Consider the following 16,580-nt stretch of genomic DNA (forward strand, 5'->3'; position numbering starts at 1 on the left):
TTAGCATAACTTACTGATGTTATAAATGGTAAGATATTGCATATACATACATGTACCATTTGGTCACCTATTAAATGGATACCTCATTGTTAGTTCTACACATAATATCTCTGACCTATAAGCACAGAAAATCACCCATTTGAACCTCCACAGCAGCCTCACCAATCCAAGCTGATATTCCTTTTAGTGTAGAGTTTGTCAATGTATTCTATGATAGGATCTGAGGCTTTGATGAATCTTCTCATCTCCCTCTCTGCCGATTCATCTGTTAAGAAAACCGCCGTTTTAGGGCAAGATCACACTCTGCAGAAATGAAGAAGGGGAACTTGAGAACTCACGAGTCTCGTTTAGTTTGACGAGCAGCTGTTCCCTTGTAGGAAGAGCATACATCCCAGCAGAAGCAGCTGTTCTCACAGCCCAAGTGTGGTAAGGGGCGCACGTTTTGGCATAAGCCGATGAGGCTGCTTCTTTCAAACTTGGATCACTGCAATGTCAAAATGTGGTCCGATTAGCCATGATTATGAATGAATGAATGTTGTTAGTTTGCAGCAAAACATACTCTGAGTTGAGAAAATTCTTGAACAGAGTTGAGATGAGATCAATGCCCTGTCTCACTCTTCTCAGCTGACGAGTTAGGCTTCCTTGTGTCCTAACCGTGCCTTGTTTTATGTCATAATCTATTATTCTGTTTAATGTTGAGTGTGTTTTTATTGCTCCTTTAAGCCCACCCACCTGAAAACCATGAATTGAGGTTAATTACAGTTTATAGTAGAAAACATCGTAATTAATGAGATCGATACCTTAGCACCATATTCTAACTCGGCAAATTTGAAGGCAGTGCCAAGGCAGGTAAAGAGAACAGAGACAAGAGAGCATGCGTCGCAGAAGCTCTTCAAATCCAGATCGCCGTCGAAGCTGCCGGCGTTCACCATGGCGCAGAGGTCCTCGAACGCGTCCGCCACCGCTGACAGCGGCGTAAGCTTAGTATCAACACCATCCTCCTCACGCCTTGACGTTATTGAGCTCTTCACAAAACTTTCGCTTCTTCAAAAATTTGCAAAAAAATTAAATAAATCAAGCATGTAAAAAATCAAGAAATGGAAGGAGAAGATTGAAAATCTTACCTTTCCTTGAATGAGCCTCCTGATCTTGATAAAAGGGAACGCAATTTGGAGGCCATTCCAAAAAAAATCAAACAGATTTTTGATATAGGAAAACGGAAATTGTAGAAGAGAAAGATGGTTAATGTGAAAAAATGAGAAAATAGAGTTTATATACTCCGTCAGTAATGGTTTGGGAGGAAAAAATGCAAATTTATGGATAGGAGTTCTAGAATTAGAAAAAGTCGTTAAATCTATTAATTTTCTGGTTTTTTGTTTGTCTATAATGACGACTTATCTACTTCTACAAAATTCTAGGTTGAAATTGGATATCAAATTTTGTTGTCATAATCTAAGAATAGGCATCTAACACGTATGAAGACTATTATAACAAATTAATTTGTTATTTATAGTTTTGGTGGGCATTGAGATGTGTGGTACTGGATTCGTTTGAAAAACAACTCAAAATCTGAAGGTTGTAGAGTCAAACATACAATTAACAAAGTTTGAAATATAGCAATAAACTTACTCCATATAATTAATAAAATTATGTCAACACGCACAAAAAGTTATTGTAGTAGAATATATTCAAAGTAAAAGTCTTGTTAGTTGGGCCGATTCCAGTGTTAGGATAAGAGCGAATAATGAGTACTCCATCCCTCGACAATAAAATAATTCAATCTTTCAATTTTAATCCATTCATTAAAAAAAATACAAATCTAATTTATGGTAATTTTATATTTCTAAAATACTGTGTCCCATGTTTAGTGAATAATACATCAATTATTATTTTCTTTTTTTCCATTTACTTTTACTATCTTTACATAAATCTTATACTCCAGTTACTATCAAAGACTAATTTTCATAGACGGGGAAGTAAAATTAGCTCTTACCTATTCATCTCTTGCACTGCACTGATAAAAAGAGACACAAACTCATGATTATAAGGAGGGAAACTCATTTGAGAGTTTTTTTTTACTTTTAGATAGTACCCGTCTAAATAAAAATAGTAGTTTTTTTTGTTTCCACTAAAATTAGTACACGTTTATTTATAGTAAGCATCTATTCCTAAAAGCTTCTCCAAAAAGGAAAGATAAATGAAAAAAAATATATTTATTTACCTTCTAAAAAAAAGTGAATTATACGTTTCAAAGGAAAAATGTATTTAGAAAGGTAAATTACTTTTAAAAAATATAAAAAATAGTATAAAATACATTAAAAAAATATAAAGTGTAATATCTTTCCCTTGAAAAATAGTTTTAAATAAAAAGACGACAAATATGGTAGTTATAAAATTTTGTATACATCAACATTTTTTTTCTCTCACACTTTTATTTGGAGGCGCCAAATGGATAGGATCGACCAGATTCAATAAGGTATTTATATGCTAGTTGAGGCCTATATGTCTGAAGCGACTTGGATTGGGCTGATTTATTTTTATATTTCTTGAACTGCGCTGGGATGGGATGTGTTGGGGTTTAATTTTTTTACAAGATGATGAAAACACAAATTTTTTTATACATAATTTTTAATTGCGAAAAGTTCAAAATATTTACAATTTAAAAAATTAGCTAATACGAATTATTTTTCAACCATATGTAAAATCTGGAACTTGAGTACTTGAAAAGTAATAGTCCATACTTGGAAAAAACTAAAATCTTTCAATATCCGACTTTTGATTTTTGTGCATTATTTACCAAATTCGCATAACCATTTCATCTTCTTAAACTTCTTTTTCATTTGTGATATTCTATAGCTTTCTAACCGCTTCAACTTGTGCATTTGGTAAACTTTATTCAACCAATCCTTCAAGAGGATGAAAACTTGTGACGCTAATTATGAAGACTATTTTTTATACTAATGTATAAAAAATATGAAATACTACTCCTATTAAAAAAGTACACTAGAAGATGTTACTACTATTATTCATGGGACGTGCTTATTCAAATTAAGTAAAGCTATTCAAAGAAGCAATTATTATACCGCGAGTGAATAATGGATTTCCGTGTCCCTTTCAATTTACCTAAAATCTAGTAGAATTCACGCAAGAGCGTCCATAATAAGAATCGGCAAACCATAGCCCAGCCACAAACTCCAACTGCCACATCATCAGCACTAAAAACTCTTCCTGTCACATCATCAGGACAAGCAACTGGACAAGCAATAGCCCAGCCATAGCCTAGACACAATAAACAAAATTATAAAAAACAAATAATTAACAATCACATAAAATACATAATTAAATTTATGACACAGATACGGGAAAATTCAATAATAATATTAAAATTTTAAAAAGTACATTAATTAAAAAAACACACTTCATTAAAATTAAAATAACATTACAACATCCTCATTAATGAGTTTGTCCCACATCGAAAGTGGAACATAAAACATTCAAGGATGTCTCTATAAAAGAGAAACAACCAAGAATGAGTTTGTCCCACATCGAAAGTGGAACATAAACCATTCACGGATGTCTCTATAAAAGAGAAACAACCAATAATGAGTTTCATAAAAAAAATTAAATAAAAAAAAATAAAATTTCCGCTCGCCGATCGGGAACCTATAATAGCGGCCAGCCGATCGGCGAGCGCTCGGGAATCGGCGTGCGCTCGCCGGCTGCAATAGTTCGGCGAGCGGACCGGCGAGCGCCAAAAATAGACTAGCCGGTGCGCTCGCCGCTATTGGAGATGCTCTAAGCAATTGTTGATGAACACATCATTAATTATTTTGGTGGGAACCGGGCATTTGATTATGGCGCGTTAACATGTCATATTGCATAATGATAATTCTCTCTCTGATTTAGGATTGAGTTTTTCTCTTCTTATTTCTAAATTCATTATGTCGTGCATTTACTTCACGTATTTTTTTAAAAAATATTTGATTCAGTTACTTGGTAAATTCAATACAATACTCATTGAAAAAACATGTTTTTTAATCTCCCCCTCTTTATCTCTGTGTTAAATTCAATATACAGGATCACAATCATTAAGATAAGCTAAATAAATCAACCAATCAGTGAACTAATCACATCTAGTTATGTGCTAAATTGATTATTAATATCTGATGCAATAATACTAGAAATTCCACAAATACTTCCTACGTCATGCTGATTTAAATTTTCAATTATATGGAACTATTTTAGATGGTGCTTTTGAAAATTTTGAATGGAGGGGGGCAAGAGATGGAGTTAATACATTTCTGAGCATCACGCCATATAAATTAACTCCTCCAAAAAAAGATGGGTAATAAAGTTCAGAATATGCACACAATAAGAACTGAGAAAATAGGGTTTTCAGAATAGATAATTGCTATTGACTTCAATGCTAATATTTCATCACTCTTCAAACTCATGTATATGGTCCAACAAGTAGTTTGCAGCCAGCTCCTCATTCTTGTTGCAGGCGAAGAACACTTGAAGAACTATTGCCCGGTCGAACCCCATAGATTCAAGCTGGAAAAACAGTACCATACGTTAGCTACAAAACATATTCAAGAAGCCGAAAAGTGTGCATCTGTAGAGAAGGTTCTGCTCGGAGAGAAGTTACCCGTTCTATAGCCTCGCGTTCCTCTGGTGTAACTGTCACGGCCTGAGGCATTGCTCCGGGAAGCTGCCCCTCTACATTGCTGAAATCAACATCACACAAATAAAAAAAATTGAATCAGAACCCCACTTCCAATGACAGGAACATGTTTTTAGTATTATTGCAATTTAGAGATACCCTTCATCGCCTTCTATTGGCTCATTGATCAGGCGAAGAAAGTCTGCTTGGTGGTCTTGAATCAGCCTCACTAATTGAGGATTTTGCTTTCCGAGCTCTTGAAGCATGGGCTGCCAAGAAAGACAAATCTCGTCAGGCAATGCCTGTTCGACATAGGAATAAGAAGATATGATGAGAAAGAGAGCGAACCTGCAAGATTTGAGGGTTGGCCTGCACCATCTCCCTCAGTGCTTGGAACTGATGCAAAGGATTAAGAAATAATTCAAAAATATTAGAAGCAAATACGAGAGTTCATGCTTCGTTGAGCTCTTTTAAAATCCTCAAAACTACCTGTGGAGTGTTACGTAGAAACTCTAGGGTGTTTGCACCACCAGCATTCGGACCCATATTTGGGAGACCCTGTTAAGACATAATCATATCTGCGTCATCAACTATGCATTTTCCATTCGATGTAATGATCCTCTATAGAATAACCTGTGGGAAAAGATTTAGTGGATCCGCATTCGGTCCAGAGGCAAGATCAGGTGCTGCTTGCACAGCTTCCTGAGGTTGTACAGGCACATTGACAGCCGTTCCACCAGGTGCAGCAGGGGCTTCAGCTGATTCAGGTATCCCCTGAGATGCATCACAAACAAGAACGCGCCACCAGTGTAATTACTATTATTTGAAGGATTCAAGTTAAACGCGTGATGGAGAAAGCTTGAGAACAGCCAAGATAGAAGTCTCACTCACAGAGTATAAATAATCAATCGCTCTCTCTGGGTTATTGAAAGCAGCACGAAGAGCTCGCACAACTGTGTCTCTGTCCCAAATTCCCCCACCCATATCAATAATCTGCTGGATAGTACCCTCAAGGTTATTACCTGATACTACATTAGATGCAGCTTGTCCGTAAACATCCGACCTGCAACAAACCCGGATGTGAGAGTCCTGAAAGCCACAATGGCACAATTGCAGGAAAAAAATCTGTATAAAATATCATTAGAAGGATACTCACACAGCATTGGCAGCTGTAACAGGAGCAGGAGAAGGAACAGCAGCAGGAGCTGGAACAGAAACAGGAGCGGGTGAAGGCCTGCAAAATAAATTAATTTTAAGCTCTGGCCACTAAATAAATTTAAGATGAATATAAAATTCTATCAATGTGCTACATGCATCCAAGAAAAGTAGGGGGCAGAAAGGGAGGAAGGGAGCACCGAGGTCCGAGAATAACAAAGTACCGAGCACTAAAAGTAAATGGTAACAAAATCTTACACAGCCACAGGAGGTTGAGGGGTTGTTGATACTGGAGCTGCAGTAGGCTGTGATTCACCTGATCTGGGCGCCTAGAAAACATAAAGCACAGATGATTTACAAAAGTACGCCAAACTTCACGAAAGCCTCTAGAATGTTGTTTGTAAATGGCATTTTTAATTAGTCAATATGAGCAAATTGGTCAACACACATTGGTGTGGGGCATCAAACTATAGGAGTGATAATTGGAGTTGCAACTTTAAATACATGAATCTAAATGATTTTTTAACAGATATAGAAAATAGAAACAACATTATTAGTGCATCCAGTTTGTTGTTACCTTCACAGTAGGTGCACTTGATGTCGTTGAGCCTTCACCTTGAGAGACCTTGTTCTACAACATCAAAAAAGAAATCACAACAAAAGGACAACCGATCGGATAATAACCGTAGGTTAAAGTCCAGCTTGGAGAACACATCTGCTGTGTGTCTCCTAATGAATCAAGAATTAGCAATAAATGAAGTGTTACCTTCGACAGCATAATAACAACAAACGCATTTTCAGCAATTTTATTCTCATCAAGTGTTGTGCCATCTTTAAGAACTTTCCCTTGATGGATAAGCATTTGCAGTGCTGCAGGATAAACATCGGCTCCCTGCGTAGTTTCTATGATTCTCTTCACATTCTCAACCTGGACATTAAAGCTTATCAACAAAACAAGCCAAATCCCCAAAACACAATGCTAATAATTTATTCTACATATTCACCAATTTAAATATGGCATATAAGATACATCAATGTTCATATAAAGTCATCTCGAACACCTGGTGGAATACCCTAAGCAACACCGGATGAGAAGCATTACGTCCAGTAGCTAATGTATGATCGGGATGACAATCTTCTCGCACTTGTGTTACCGTGAAGTGGCGATAATTCCCACAAACGAATCACAATCACCATGATCAACACAATTCAGAGACACTGCTTATATTCTTCTTAATGACTCAAGCACTACAGCAGAAGCTACTAAATCCATAATCCAACTAAAGGGATTGTCAAGTTTCAAACACTACATCAACTCACTTGAATACCTTACTTATCTGAAACATCGACCTCTACTATTAAGCTTCATTATCACTTAATTAGGAAATCGCAATAGAAGACTAGAAGTATAACACCAAAGAATTTTAATCACACAAGTGATTTTCATCATAAATCACACACTAAAACGAGCACACGCCAAATGAATAGTACTGTTGAATAGTTTCTACGCCCCATCGATTGCTCCATGAGTCCATGAGCATAAAAACCAAGTAAATGCTTAAAAGCAACAAATTCAATTGAACAGTTTCTCAATTGAAATGGGAAAAGGAGGATTTCAACATGTAAAATCACAGATATATCATGATATACTAGATTAAACAACAACATCTCCACAATAAATGAATCAGTTAATCCAAAAACCGTAAAAATTCATCATCGATTAAAATTCCAGGTGAAACAACACAATTAGGAAAGATCAAAACATAGGAGTTATAGAAAACCTTGTCTTCGGGTTTCACTTCGATTTCGAAGCTGGTGCCCTTGAGCGTCTTCACGAAAATCTTCATTTTTAATTGTTACAATAATAATTGATACGGATTTTGGAGGATTTAGTTTTGAGTTTTGAGAGAAAAGATGTAGAAGAGCAAGGGCATAATTTCTCCGGGGACTTTAATTTTGCCTTGAGAGAGATATTTTTCCACAGTATCTCAGCTCTGAGTGGGAGTGATACACTCGCTCTAACATTCGCGTGGAAGACGGATGGGAGGGGAGGTAGTATGATTGGTGCGTGGAAATCACGGACGATATCCGAGGTTGGCCTTTGTTGGGTTATAGATAAAAAAGTGAGCTAGGTTTTGTCTACGATTCCAACAACTGGATGAGACTTACCTCAGGCTTATCTGTATGTTAATAGCTTTTCTGGATGTTTTTTCTACTAATTTTAATTTATTAATGTATTTAAATTAATAATGTGACGAATGAATAATCCTTTTATTTATGCATGCTTCTCTATGAAGCTAAATAAATTTGATTTATTCTTGGGCCTATATGCATCAAATGTGTGGGAAATGGTATGATTTATTACTACCACGATTATTTATTCATTTTTATTATTGGACCAATTATATCTATCACCGAACTAATTGATTATTCATTGTGTTGATTCGTAGATATCTTGAAGGATGAGATAACTGATCCAAATATTTAAGATTGCTCAATATCTATAAACGGAAATCTATCCCCTTACCATTTAATTAAGGATGGACGAGTCTCATCTCACTTGACTACACCCTTTTAATTCAAGATTATTTATTGTTATTAGTTATTACTAATATTATTATGAAAATTAAATTTGTCAAGGCTAATTGGGTTATCTATTTAAATTTGGGCCTAATATGAGAAATTAAACCTTTTGAACAAAAAAGTTGGGCCGCGATATGCCATTATATATGAGCTGGTTATTGCCAACTATAATTGGGCTAAACTTACTGCAACATGAATTTCTTAGTATTTAAAAGGTGTACTATAAAATTGCACAGTGAATGGGTAAGAAAATGAAATGGGTTTTAAACTTTTAATCCAACGATTGATAAGGTAAAAGGGAAAATAGTGAACTATCTAAATTATACATGATATTTCACTTTCACACATAAATGATACTTAATCTTTATTTTATATCATTTTGGTACCTAAAAATCACATTTTTGGTACCTGATGCAATTTTCACCCCAAAATACCCTCTAAACAAATTTATTTTTCCATTCATGTCATAAAGAATATTTTGGGCATTGACAAAACTAGTACCAAAAGTGATATTATAATATCTTCTCTCATTCTCCTCACTATTTATACTATTATTATTAATCAATATTAATATTATTATTTTGATGTTATAAATTAATAATTAATTTACTTTTTAATATCATTTAAATATACTTAATCATAACTATACTTATAATTATATTTAATTATTATATCAATTTTATTGTTATAATAGTAAAAGCTAGTAATAATTAATAAACAATAAATATTATTTTATATTAAATTAATAACTAATCAATATAGTCTTAATCAAAATTTAAAATTGTGAATTTTATTAATAATGATAAAGAGTTGAATAGTTTTAGTTAGGTGTTTAAACCCTAAAATGAGTATAAATAATTTAATTTAAAATATTTAATTGATTTAATTACTTTAAATAATTTATTTAATTAGGTATTTTGTTATTGATTTATATTATGAATGCAATTAGATGTATGTATAAAACACTAAAAAGAAAGAAGAAAACGAAGAGGAAAGAAAAAAGAGGAAACATAAACTAAGGAGAAAAAAAGAAAGAAGAAAGGAAGATAAAATACTAAAAATAAAGAAGAAAATGAAGAAAAAAGAAATAAGAATAAACTAAAGAAGAAAAAAAGAAATAAGAATGGAAGGAAAAAAATCACATAATTGGTTCTATTTAATTAAAATTTCCAAAAAAATCCTCTATAACAAAAAATCACATGTTTGGTACATAGGGTTATTTTTGTCATGTGGTAAAAAAAATGATATAAAATAAAGATCAGATACCATTTATGTGCGAAAATGAAAGATCGGATACAATTTATGTAGTTCACTCAAGTGAAAAATAGTAGAGTAAGAGAAAAAGAGAGAAAAATTAGTAAAATAAGAGAAAATAGGAGCAAAATATTGGAAGTAGTGTTAGTTGATTGTAGGATCCACTTCTATAATAGGAAGTTAAAAAAAGTTTCGGTTTTTAAAGAATGTACCAAAATGAAAATAAATTCTACTTTTAAGGGATGAAATTAGTAAAAATACTCCATCCATTCACTTTAGGGAGTCTCATTTGAGTTTGGTAAAGCGAAGGAAAGTTGGTGAAAAAAAGATAGTGAAATATGTGTCATACTTTATTAATTATGTGTTAAAATTTAATATTCATATTTTTATGGAAGGAGTAATATTCTGCCGATCACAAAATCTTCTCACGTCATATTTTAAATATTAGAGCATCCGCAGCGGTGAGTGGACACTCGTCCGTCCGTCCGTGCTAGCGGCACGGCACCACCTGCTCGCCGCTGCGCCCTTACCGCTGGCGCGGCGCTGTTCGATGCATCGAGCACGTCCGTGCCAGCGAGCAGCTGATGTGGAACTTTCTGATTGGCCAACGGCATTTCCGTTAGAAATTTATTTATTTTAAAATTGAAAATAATACCAAAAAAAATTAGATTCCCAAAAATATGCCTTTTTTTTACCTTTTTCTGGATTTTTATTTTTATTTTTATTTTTTTATTCCCAAAATCATCTATAAATACACACATTTATCATCCATTTTTCACATCAAATCATCTCTCATTCATATTTTTTCATACAACTTATCTACATCTTCCTCTCTCACTCAAACCCTCTCAAATGGATTTCACCAATCTCATTGCGAAAGCGGAGCGCGAAGAACAAGAATACTATGAATAATATCGTGCCACCTATGAAGCCTATGTCACCGCGAATACCCCCACCTCTCATCCTCTACCAACTAGATCAACTCGCCGCTACATCCATCGTGACCGTGAGGGAGCCAACGAAAGACTCGTTGCCGACTATTTTTCCGACCAGCCGCGGTTTCCGGAAGATTACTTTCGGCGCCGTTTTCGCATGTCAAAACGCTTGTTTATGCGTATTGTCAACACATTATTCGCCTGTGTTGAATACTTTCAAACAAGTACAGACGCAACTGGTCGGCAAAGTCTCTCAGCGTTGCAGAAGTGTAGCGTGACATCCGACAACTTGCTACTAGGCAAACAACTGACCTCTTCGACGAGTATTTGCATGTCGGTGAGTCAACTGGAATCATTTGCCTTAAATTTTTTGCGACGGCGTTCGTTCAGCTTTTGGTGAGGAATTCCTTCGGACACCCATCACCGATGATCGCCAACGGTTGCTTTGTCTTCACGAAACAATTCATGGTTTTCCCGGTATGCTTGACAGCATTGACTCCATGCATTGGAGGTGGAAGAATTGCTCGTCTGGTTGAAGGGGGCAACACTTAAGCGGCCACAAAGGCGACGACCCAACACTTATCCTTGAAGCGGTATGCATATTTTGGTATTGCCGGATCCAACAACGACTTGAACGTGCTCTATTCTTCACCACTCTTCAATGATGTTTTGAATGGTGTAGCACCGGTGATCGACTTCACTGTCAACGGAAATGCATACCACATGGGTTACTATCTCGCCGATGGTATCTACCCAAGGTGGTCGACTTTCGTGAAGACGCTCAGCAACTCGCAAGACCCGAGACGGGTTATTTTTGCGCAGCGGCAAGAGTCCGCTCTGAAAGACGTCGAAAGAGCTTTTGGGGTCCTTCAAGCCCGATTCAACATTGTGAAGGCCCCGTCTCGGCTGTGGTACGTGAAAAATATCGCCGACATCATGTACACGTGTATTATCTTGTACAACATGATTATAGCTGACGAAGGACCGATGGCGGCTAGCTTTTACGACGAGGATGAAGCCGGAAGCTCAACCATGAGGTCTCCCCCACGCCGAGGTGTGCATACGACGGTGAGCGAGAGGATCGAAACAAGGAACACAATGCGCGATACACAAGCCCACATTGAGCTACAAGAAGACCTAATGAAACAAATTTTGGGCCAAATTCGGCCATGAGTAGTGGGTTTTTTTAGTTTTATGAATTTAATTATGTAATTTTTAGGATTTTAATTACGTACTCTTTAATTTTTAGGATTTTAATTATATATTTTTTTATTTTTTTGTAATTTGTAATTGTATTCCGGATATTTTTAATGCATTTAAATTTTTTGGAAATGTTTTTATTTAAATTGAATAATAAAATAATGGGACTATTGAGCTTGTCCTTGCGGAAGAGCTCGGATATGGGTGTTGTGCTCTTGCCTAAGAGTAGGGCGTAAAAGTGGATCCGGGCCCACATCCATACTCGTTGACAAGAGCACGGATGAGGATGGTATTAACATAGAATTTGCCTGAAAAAATAATTTTGCTCTAGTTCTTTATAAAACATGCTTTGCATAAATTAATTCCCAACAATCTTCATCGTTTTTCGTAGAACTAAATAAAGGGTAGTAATTTCAAGAATTTCATCATGGTTCATGTCAAAATTATGACCTTACATGGTTCATATCAAAACGGAGAGTCTGATTACATACTCAGTTTCAACAAATTTCTTCATATCTGTATATGTATTTCGTCACTTTTTTTTCTTGTTTTTTACCAGTATCAAAACAAATAAAAGTATAATATTAAAAAATGTAAGTAATACTACTTAAAAATATTCCTCGATTGACCCTAACAGTAGCATATTACGGTGGGGACAAAACTACTGGGCAGGCAACGTTTCGGGTCTCCACGAAACATCACCCGACCCGAATCCCATATCCGAATAGTCAAACAAACCGTCCAGCGCCACATAGTCACCGTTACTATTTTCAACTTGCCCAAACCCGAACCCGAAAGTATCGTAACCCGGAGCTTCCCAAAACTCGTCCCGCAACTCAGACGAGTCCGACTCAACTGTCACCAACTCAGTGCTCAACTCGTTCACCGGAGAAGCCGTCGGAGGAGGAATCCCTAGCTCGTCATCGGAAGCCTCCAATAAATACCCTAGATCTTGCTGAGAATCTCCGGGATGCGTCGCCAAATCAATGACTCCGCTATTCGCCGCTCCGGCGATGAGACCGGAAGCCGGCGAGGCAGTGATCTCCTCTTCAAAGCTCTTCATGAACGAGTCTAGATCCTGCGTCGAAGTGCTGAAATCAGAGTCGTCGTCAACACCGTCCAATAGATCCTCCCTCAGCCGCTTCACCGCCGGCGAATCGATATCTGATTCCGCCTCATCCAAATCTTCTCGGAATCGTTTCCTCACCACTTCTTCCATTTAACAAAAAATTAAAAACCTCTTCGAACAATATATAGATTAGCACAGCAGAGCAGAGTTAAATTGAAAGTCAATTAAGAATTGTAGAGAGAAAAAATGCAAAATCTGCGTTGCCAAAGGATGAAGAGATGATCGGGTTTTATAGGTAAGATGGGATGATGAAAGCGACGGAGGAATACTGGGGACCCACATCTCGAACGTCTCGTCAATCGTAAACATCTTTGAAGCTATTGGTTTGACGTGTCTACTCGATTTTCTGGTGTGGAATTTAGAATTGCGTAATTAACTGGATTTGAATTTTGGTTTGGGGTCCGACTAAGGGAGTAGGGACCACACGATATGGCAGTGTCAATTAACATTTTAATTTTTTCAATTAACACCTACCTACCTAGTATCATAGACAAGTACTTAATATATTTCTACTTTACATTTTGTGGGCTATTATGCACAGTCGAAATTATTCAAAATCACTTTCAAGGTAAATATAAACGTTGTAGAAATAACGATGGCAGAAAATACATTACAATTGAATATAGTATTACAATTGAATATAGTATGATTATGCCTTAAAGCTTAACCGAAACCATTCATAAAAATACATAGCATGGTTTATTAGTATGAATAAAATAACTCAAGATTAATTTATAAGAAAGCAATTAGCTTCAATAAAAGGTGGCTCTGTTTGTCAATTATTCAACCGTACATGATACAATAGGCCTGCCTCAATAAATAATGGTCCAAATAGGTCCACGCAAACCATCTAGATAACTCCAATCCAATCTTTGATTTAATTTGATTATTCAATTTATTCAGCGTTACGGACTTGAATATGGTAGTATGATGTGTGTTACATGCTGCTACCCTATTAAGTCATGATCAGATTAAACTTAATAATCTAATTGAATATGTCATGCAGACGGCACATCTACCAAATAATGGAGGGATATGGATCGGTTACGAAATGTGAGTATTAACTATTGGAATTAGCAGTATATTATTCGTGTGTATAATGATATATTTAAAATGTTGATTGCTTAGTAATAAAGGATCAAATTTTTGTATGACGATGTTTATTTATTATTGATATTGTTAATTTTTTTATAAATGCTCCAACTTAAATTATTATAACTGGATGGGTTTGGATAATCGATTAATGGGCCAACGTAGGTGACTCATGAGATGGCCATATTAGTTACACTCACTAATATGTATTCTGTTTAATTTACTATTTGCCATTTTTTTAATAAACTGTCAAATTATTTGATAAAAACTGTAGAATTTCTTATTCTCTTTTCCTCTTGTATTTACTCTTTCCACTTTAACTTTTAATGCATTATTTTTTTAAATTTTATGCCTAAAATGAATGTACAACCTACTGGTTGGACTTGGACCCATGGAATTCTATGCTGCAAAATTGATTCCAAAATACTGCACCGTTTTAGGTTGACTAATCATTTATTTTATCAACCAACACAAGTGGTAAATTCGTCATTTTGTAGATCTAATAATTATCTCGATGCCCCATCGATCAATAATTTAGAAATCCAGCCTGCCCACAAAAATATGCTCTAAATCCGAATAAAACCACTAACTTTAACAATTATAACCACAAATTAATTTTTTGCTTTTGCCTTTTTTCCCACTTAAACAACACCAATTATTCCACATCATGAAACGACGATACCTTATTTTATGAAGTATACAACCTTGTGGTCCACTCTCTCAAAAAAAAAATCTAACTAGATACTACTAATTAAAAATTTAAAATGTTTGGTGATAATCTCTATATCGAAGCCTGCAATGCAGAATCTATGTGCATATATTATACACAGTTTTTGGGTGTAGTTTCCTTATTAGACTATGCACTTATTTTTTTAAATTTTATTTGGTCTTCCATTAATCAGTGTTTCTTTCTTCATACTATGACTTTCTTTTGTCTTTGAATAATACATTGTCTTAATTGGCGTGAAAAAAATTCAACTTTTTAATTAGTTAAGATGCTTGCTGTATAAAGTCATAAACTAGTTTCGTGTATAGTAATGGTTACATTTTCATTAATAAATAATTACAAAAAAGCCCCTATATTATAAAGTAGAACCGTTTTTTTTTTGTTATTTGAGTTGGTTTTACAAGTTGAGGAAAAAAAGTTACAATAACATTACAAATTGAATGTGAATTTCAATTGAAACAAGTAATATTCAAGATATGATTATGTGTAATTTTATTTTGATGTGATATATGTATCTTAAGTTATCACCAATTACAGTATATTCACCACATATATTCATTGATGATGGCCGTTTAAAAGTTGTATACAATTAATTAAGTCATTTTACGGTAAATCAAGTGAAATTGATCATCAAACAAGTTGAGTTATTCTTGTTGTAATACAAATAGCTGACTATAAGTAAAAAGTTGTTAGATTTCAAACACAATTATTAGTTCCACTAGACCAACATTATTACCACGTTTGATTTAGCATTACTTTGTGGGCATAAATTCTTTCAAGTCAGCTTTCCTATTTATATTCCACCATATATACCCACACCAAAAAATACATTCACTATCAAAATTCCTTATTTATTGGGGCAAAAGATTAAATAATTGAATAAAATAAATTACACAGTCTCTCTTTCGTATTGATGACATGGTTTACACTTCATAAATAATGACCCTTTTTTGTGTAACAACGTTTGGGACGGGGAAAGAAGACTTTTCTCATTGGTTGACATATATTCACATATAAAGCATGATTGTGATATTGCTTTGCTTTCAAGAAAGTGGACTCATTTGATACTCCACTTTAATTGTTATAGTAATACTGTATTAACACGACGTGTAAGAAATTAATTACTAATTCTGGTTATGAGAACACTACGTTAACATTAGTATGGAGTATTCATATTATTACAAGGAATATAGTAGTATACAACATACATATATCTATATAATTTTGTAGTACTATATGGAAGAGAAATACAAGCTCAATAAATATGAACTTTGAAATCCATAGATAAATATTCACCAGATATTGCCTAAAATTGTTGTGGGCCACACAATTATCAGAAGGCATCTTTTTTATTTGTTTGGTCCAAATTTTTATCACTTCACGAAAAGTATTTGTTATTCTCCTCTCTTTCTTTGTGTATTGTGTGTTTTTTTCTTCCTTTTTTTTTATGTTTTGTCAAAAGTTGATAACTTCCAGTATTTGAATAAATGCCAAGGTTTCCAATTTATCACGATAACGTAACGTGCGTATATATTATATATGTGTACATTAGCACCACGTATAATCTGAAATTCTATCTCTAAGTTAGATTTGAGGTGCATCCAACTTTGATCAGGCGCCTATTATATATATATATATATATATATATATAGGGGTGTGATCAAATACAAACTCTCTAAAATACAAACTATACAAACTATGTCACCGGAGTGTACAAATTCTGTCACCGGAGTGTACAAATTATGTCAACGGACTGTACAAATTCTGTCACCGGGGGTCGATGTCAACAGAATGTACAAATTATGTCACCGGGGGATGTACGGAGTGTACAAATTCTGTCGA

General features: G+C 34.9%; 3 protein-coding genes across 3 annotated transcripts; all 3 read right to left on the reverse strand.

Moving 5' to 3' along the window:
- Window positions 1-1,383, reverse strand: LOC121746748 (ACD11 homolog protein-like). The gene is made up of 5 exons (XM_042140674.1): window positions 1,125-1,383; window positions 801-1,044; window positions 560-732; window positions 339-484; window positions 1-265 (listed from the first exon to the last, which is right to left on the reverse strand). Exons 1-5 carry the CDS (start codon window positions 1,178-1,180, stop codon window positions 159-161), a joined length of 726 nt encoding a protein of 241 aa, XP_041996608.1. The 5' UTR covers window positions 1,181-1,383; the 3' UTR covers window positions 1-158.
- A 2,939-nt stretch (window positions 1,384-4,322) lies between these two features.
- On the reverse strand, window positions 4,323-7,789 carry LOC121748460 (ubiquitin receptor RAD23d-like). Its single transcript, XM_042142832.1, has 12 exons — window positions 7,600-7,789; window positions 6,585-6,746; window positions 6,396-6,449; window positions 6,077-6,147; window positions 5,820-5,897; window positions 5,555-5,726; window positions 5,297-5,437; window positions 5,153-5,221; window positions 5,012-5,059; window positions 4,823-4,932; window positions 4,649-4,727; window positions 4,323-4,554 (listed from the first exon to the last, which is right to left on the reverse strand). The coding sequence occupies exons 1-12, from the start codon at window positions 7,663-7,665 to the stop codon at window positions 4,438-4,440; spliced, it is 1,167 nt and encodes a 388-aa protein (XP_041998766.1). The 5' UTR covers window positions 7,666-7,789; the 3' UTR covers window positions 4,323-4,437.
- Window positions 7,790-12,201: 4,412 nt separating this feature from the next.
- LOC121746582 lies at window positions 12,202-13,136 on the reverse strand. Its single transcript, XM_042140473.1, has one exon. It carries the CDS (start codon window positions 13,007-13,009, stop codon window positions 12,452-12,454), a length of 558 nt encoding a protein of 185 aa, XP_041996407.1. The 5' UTR covers window positions 13,010-13,136; the 3' UTR covers window positions 12,202-12,451.
- Between the last annotated feature and the right edge of the window lie 3,444 nt (window positions 13,137-16,580).

The sequence above is a fragment of the Salvia splendens genome, chromosome 9 (assembly GCF_004379255.2).
Source record: "Salvia splendens isolate huo1 chromosome 9, SspV2, whole genome shotgun sequence".
In the NCBI taxonomy this organism is placed as follows: Eukaryota; Viridiplantae; Streptophyta; class Magnoliopsida; order Lamiales; family Lamiaceae; genus Salvia; species Salvia splendens.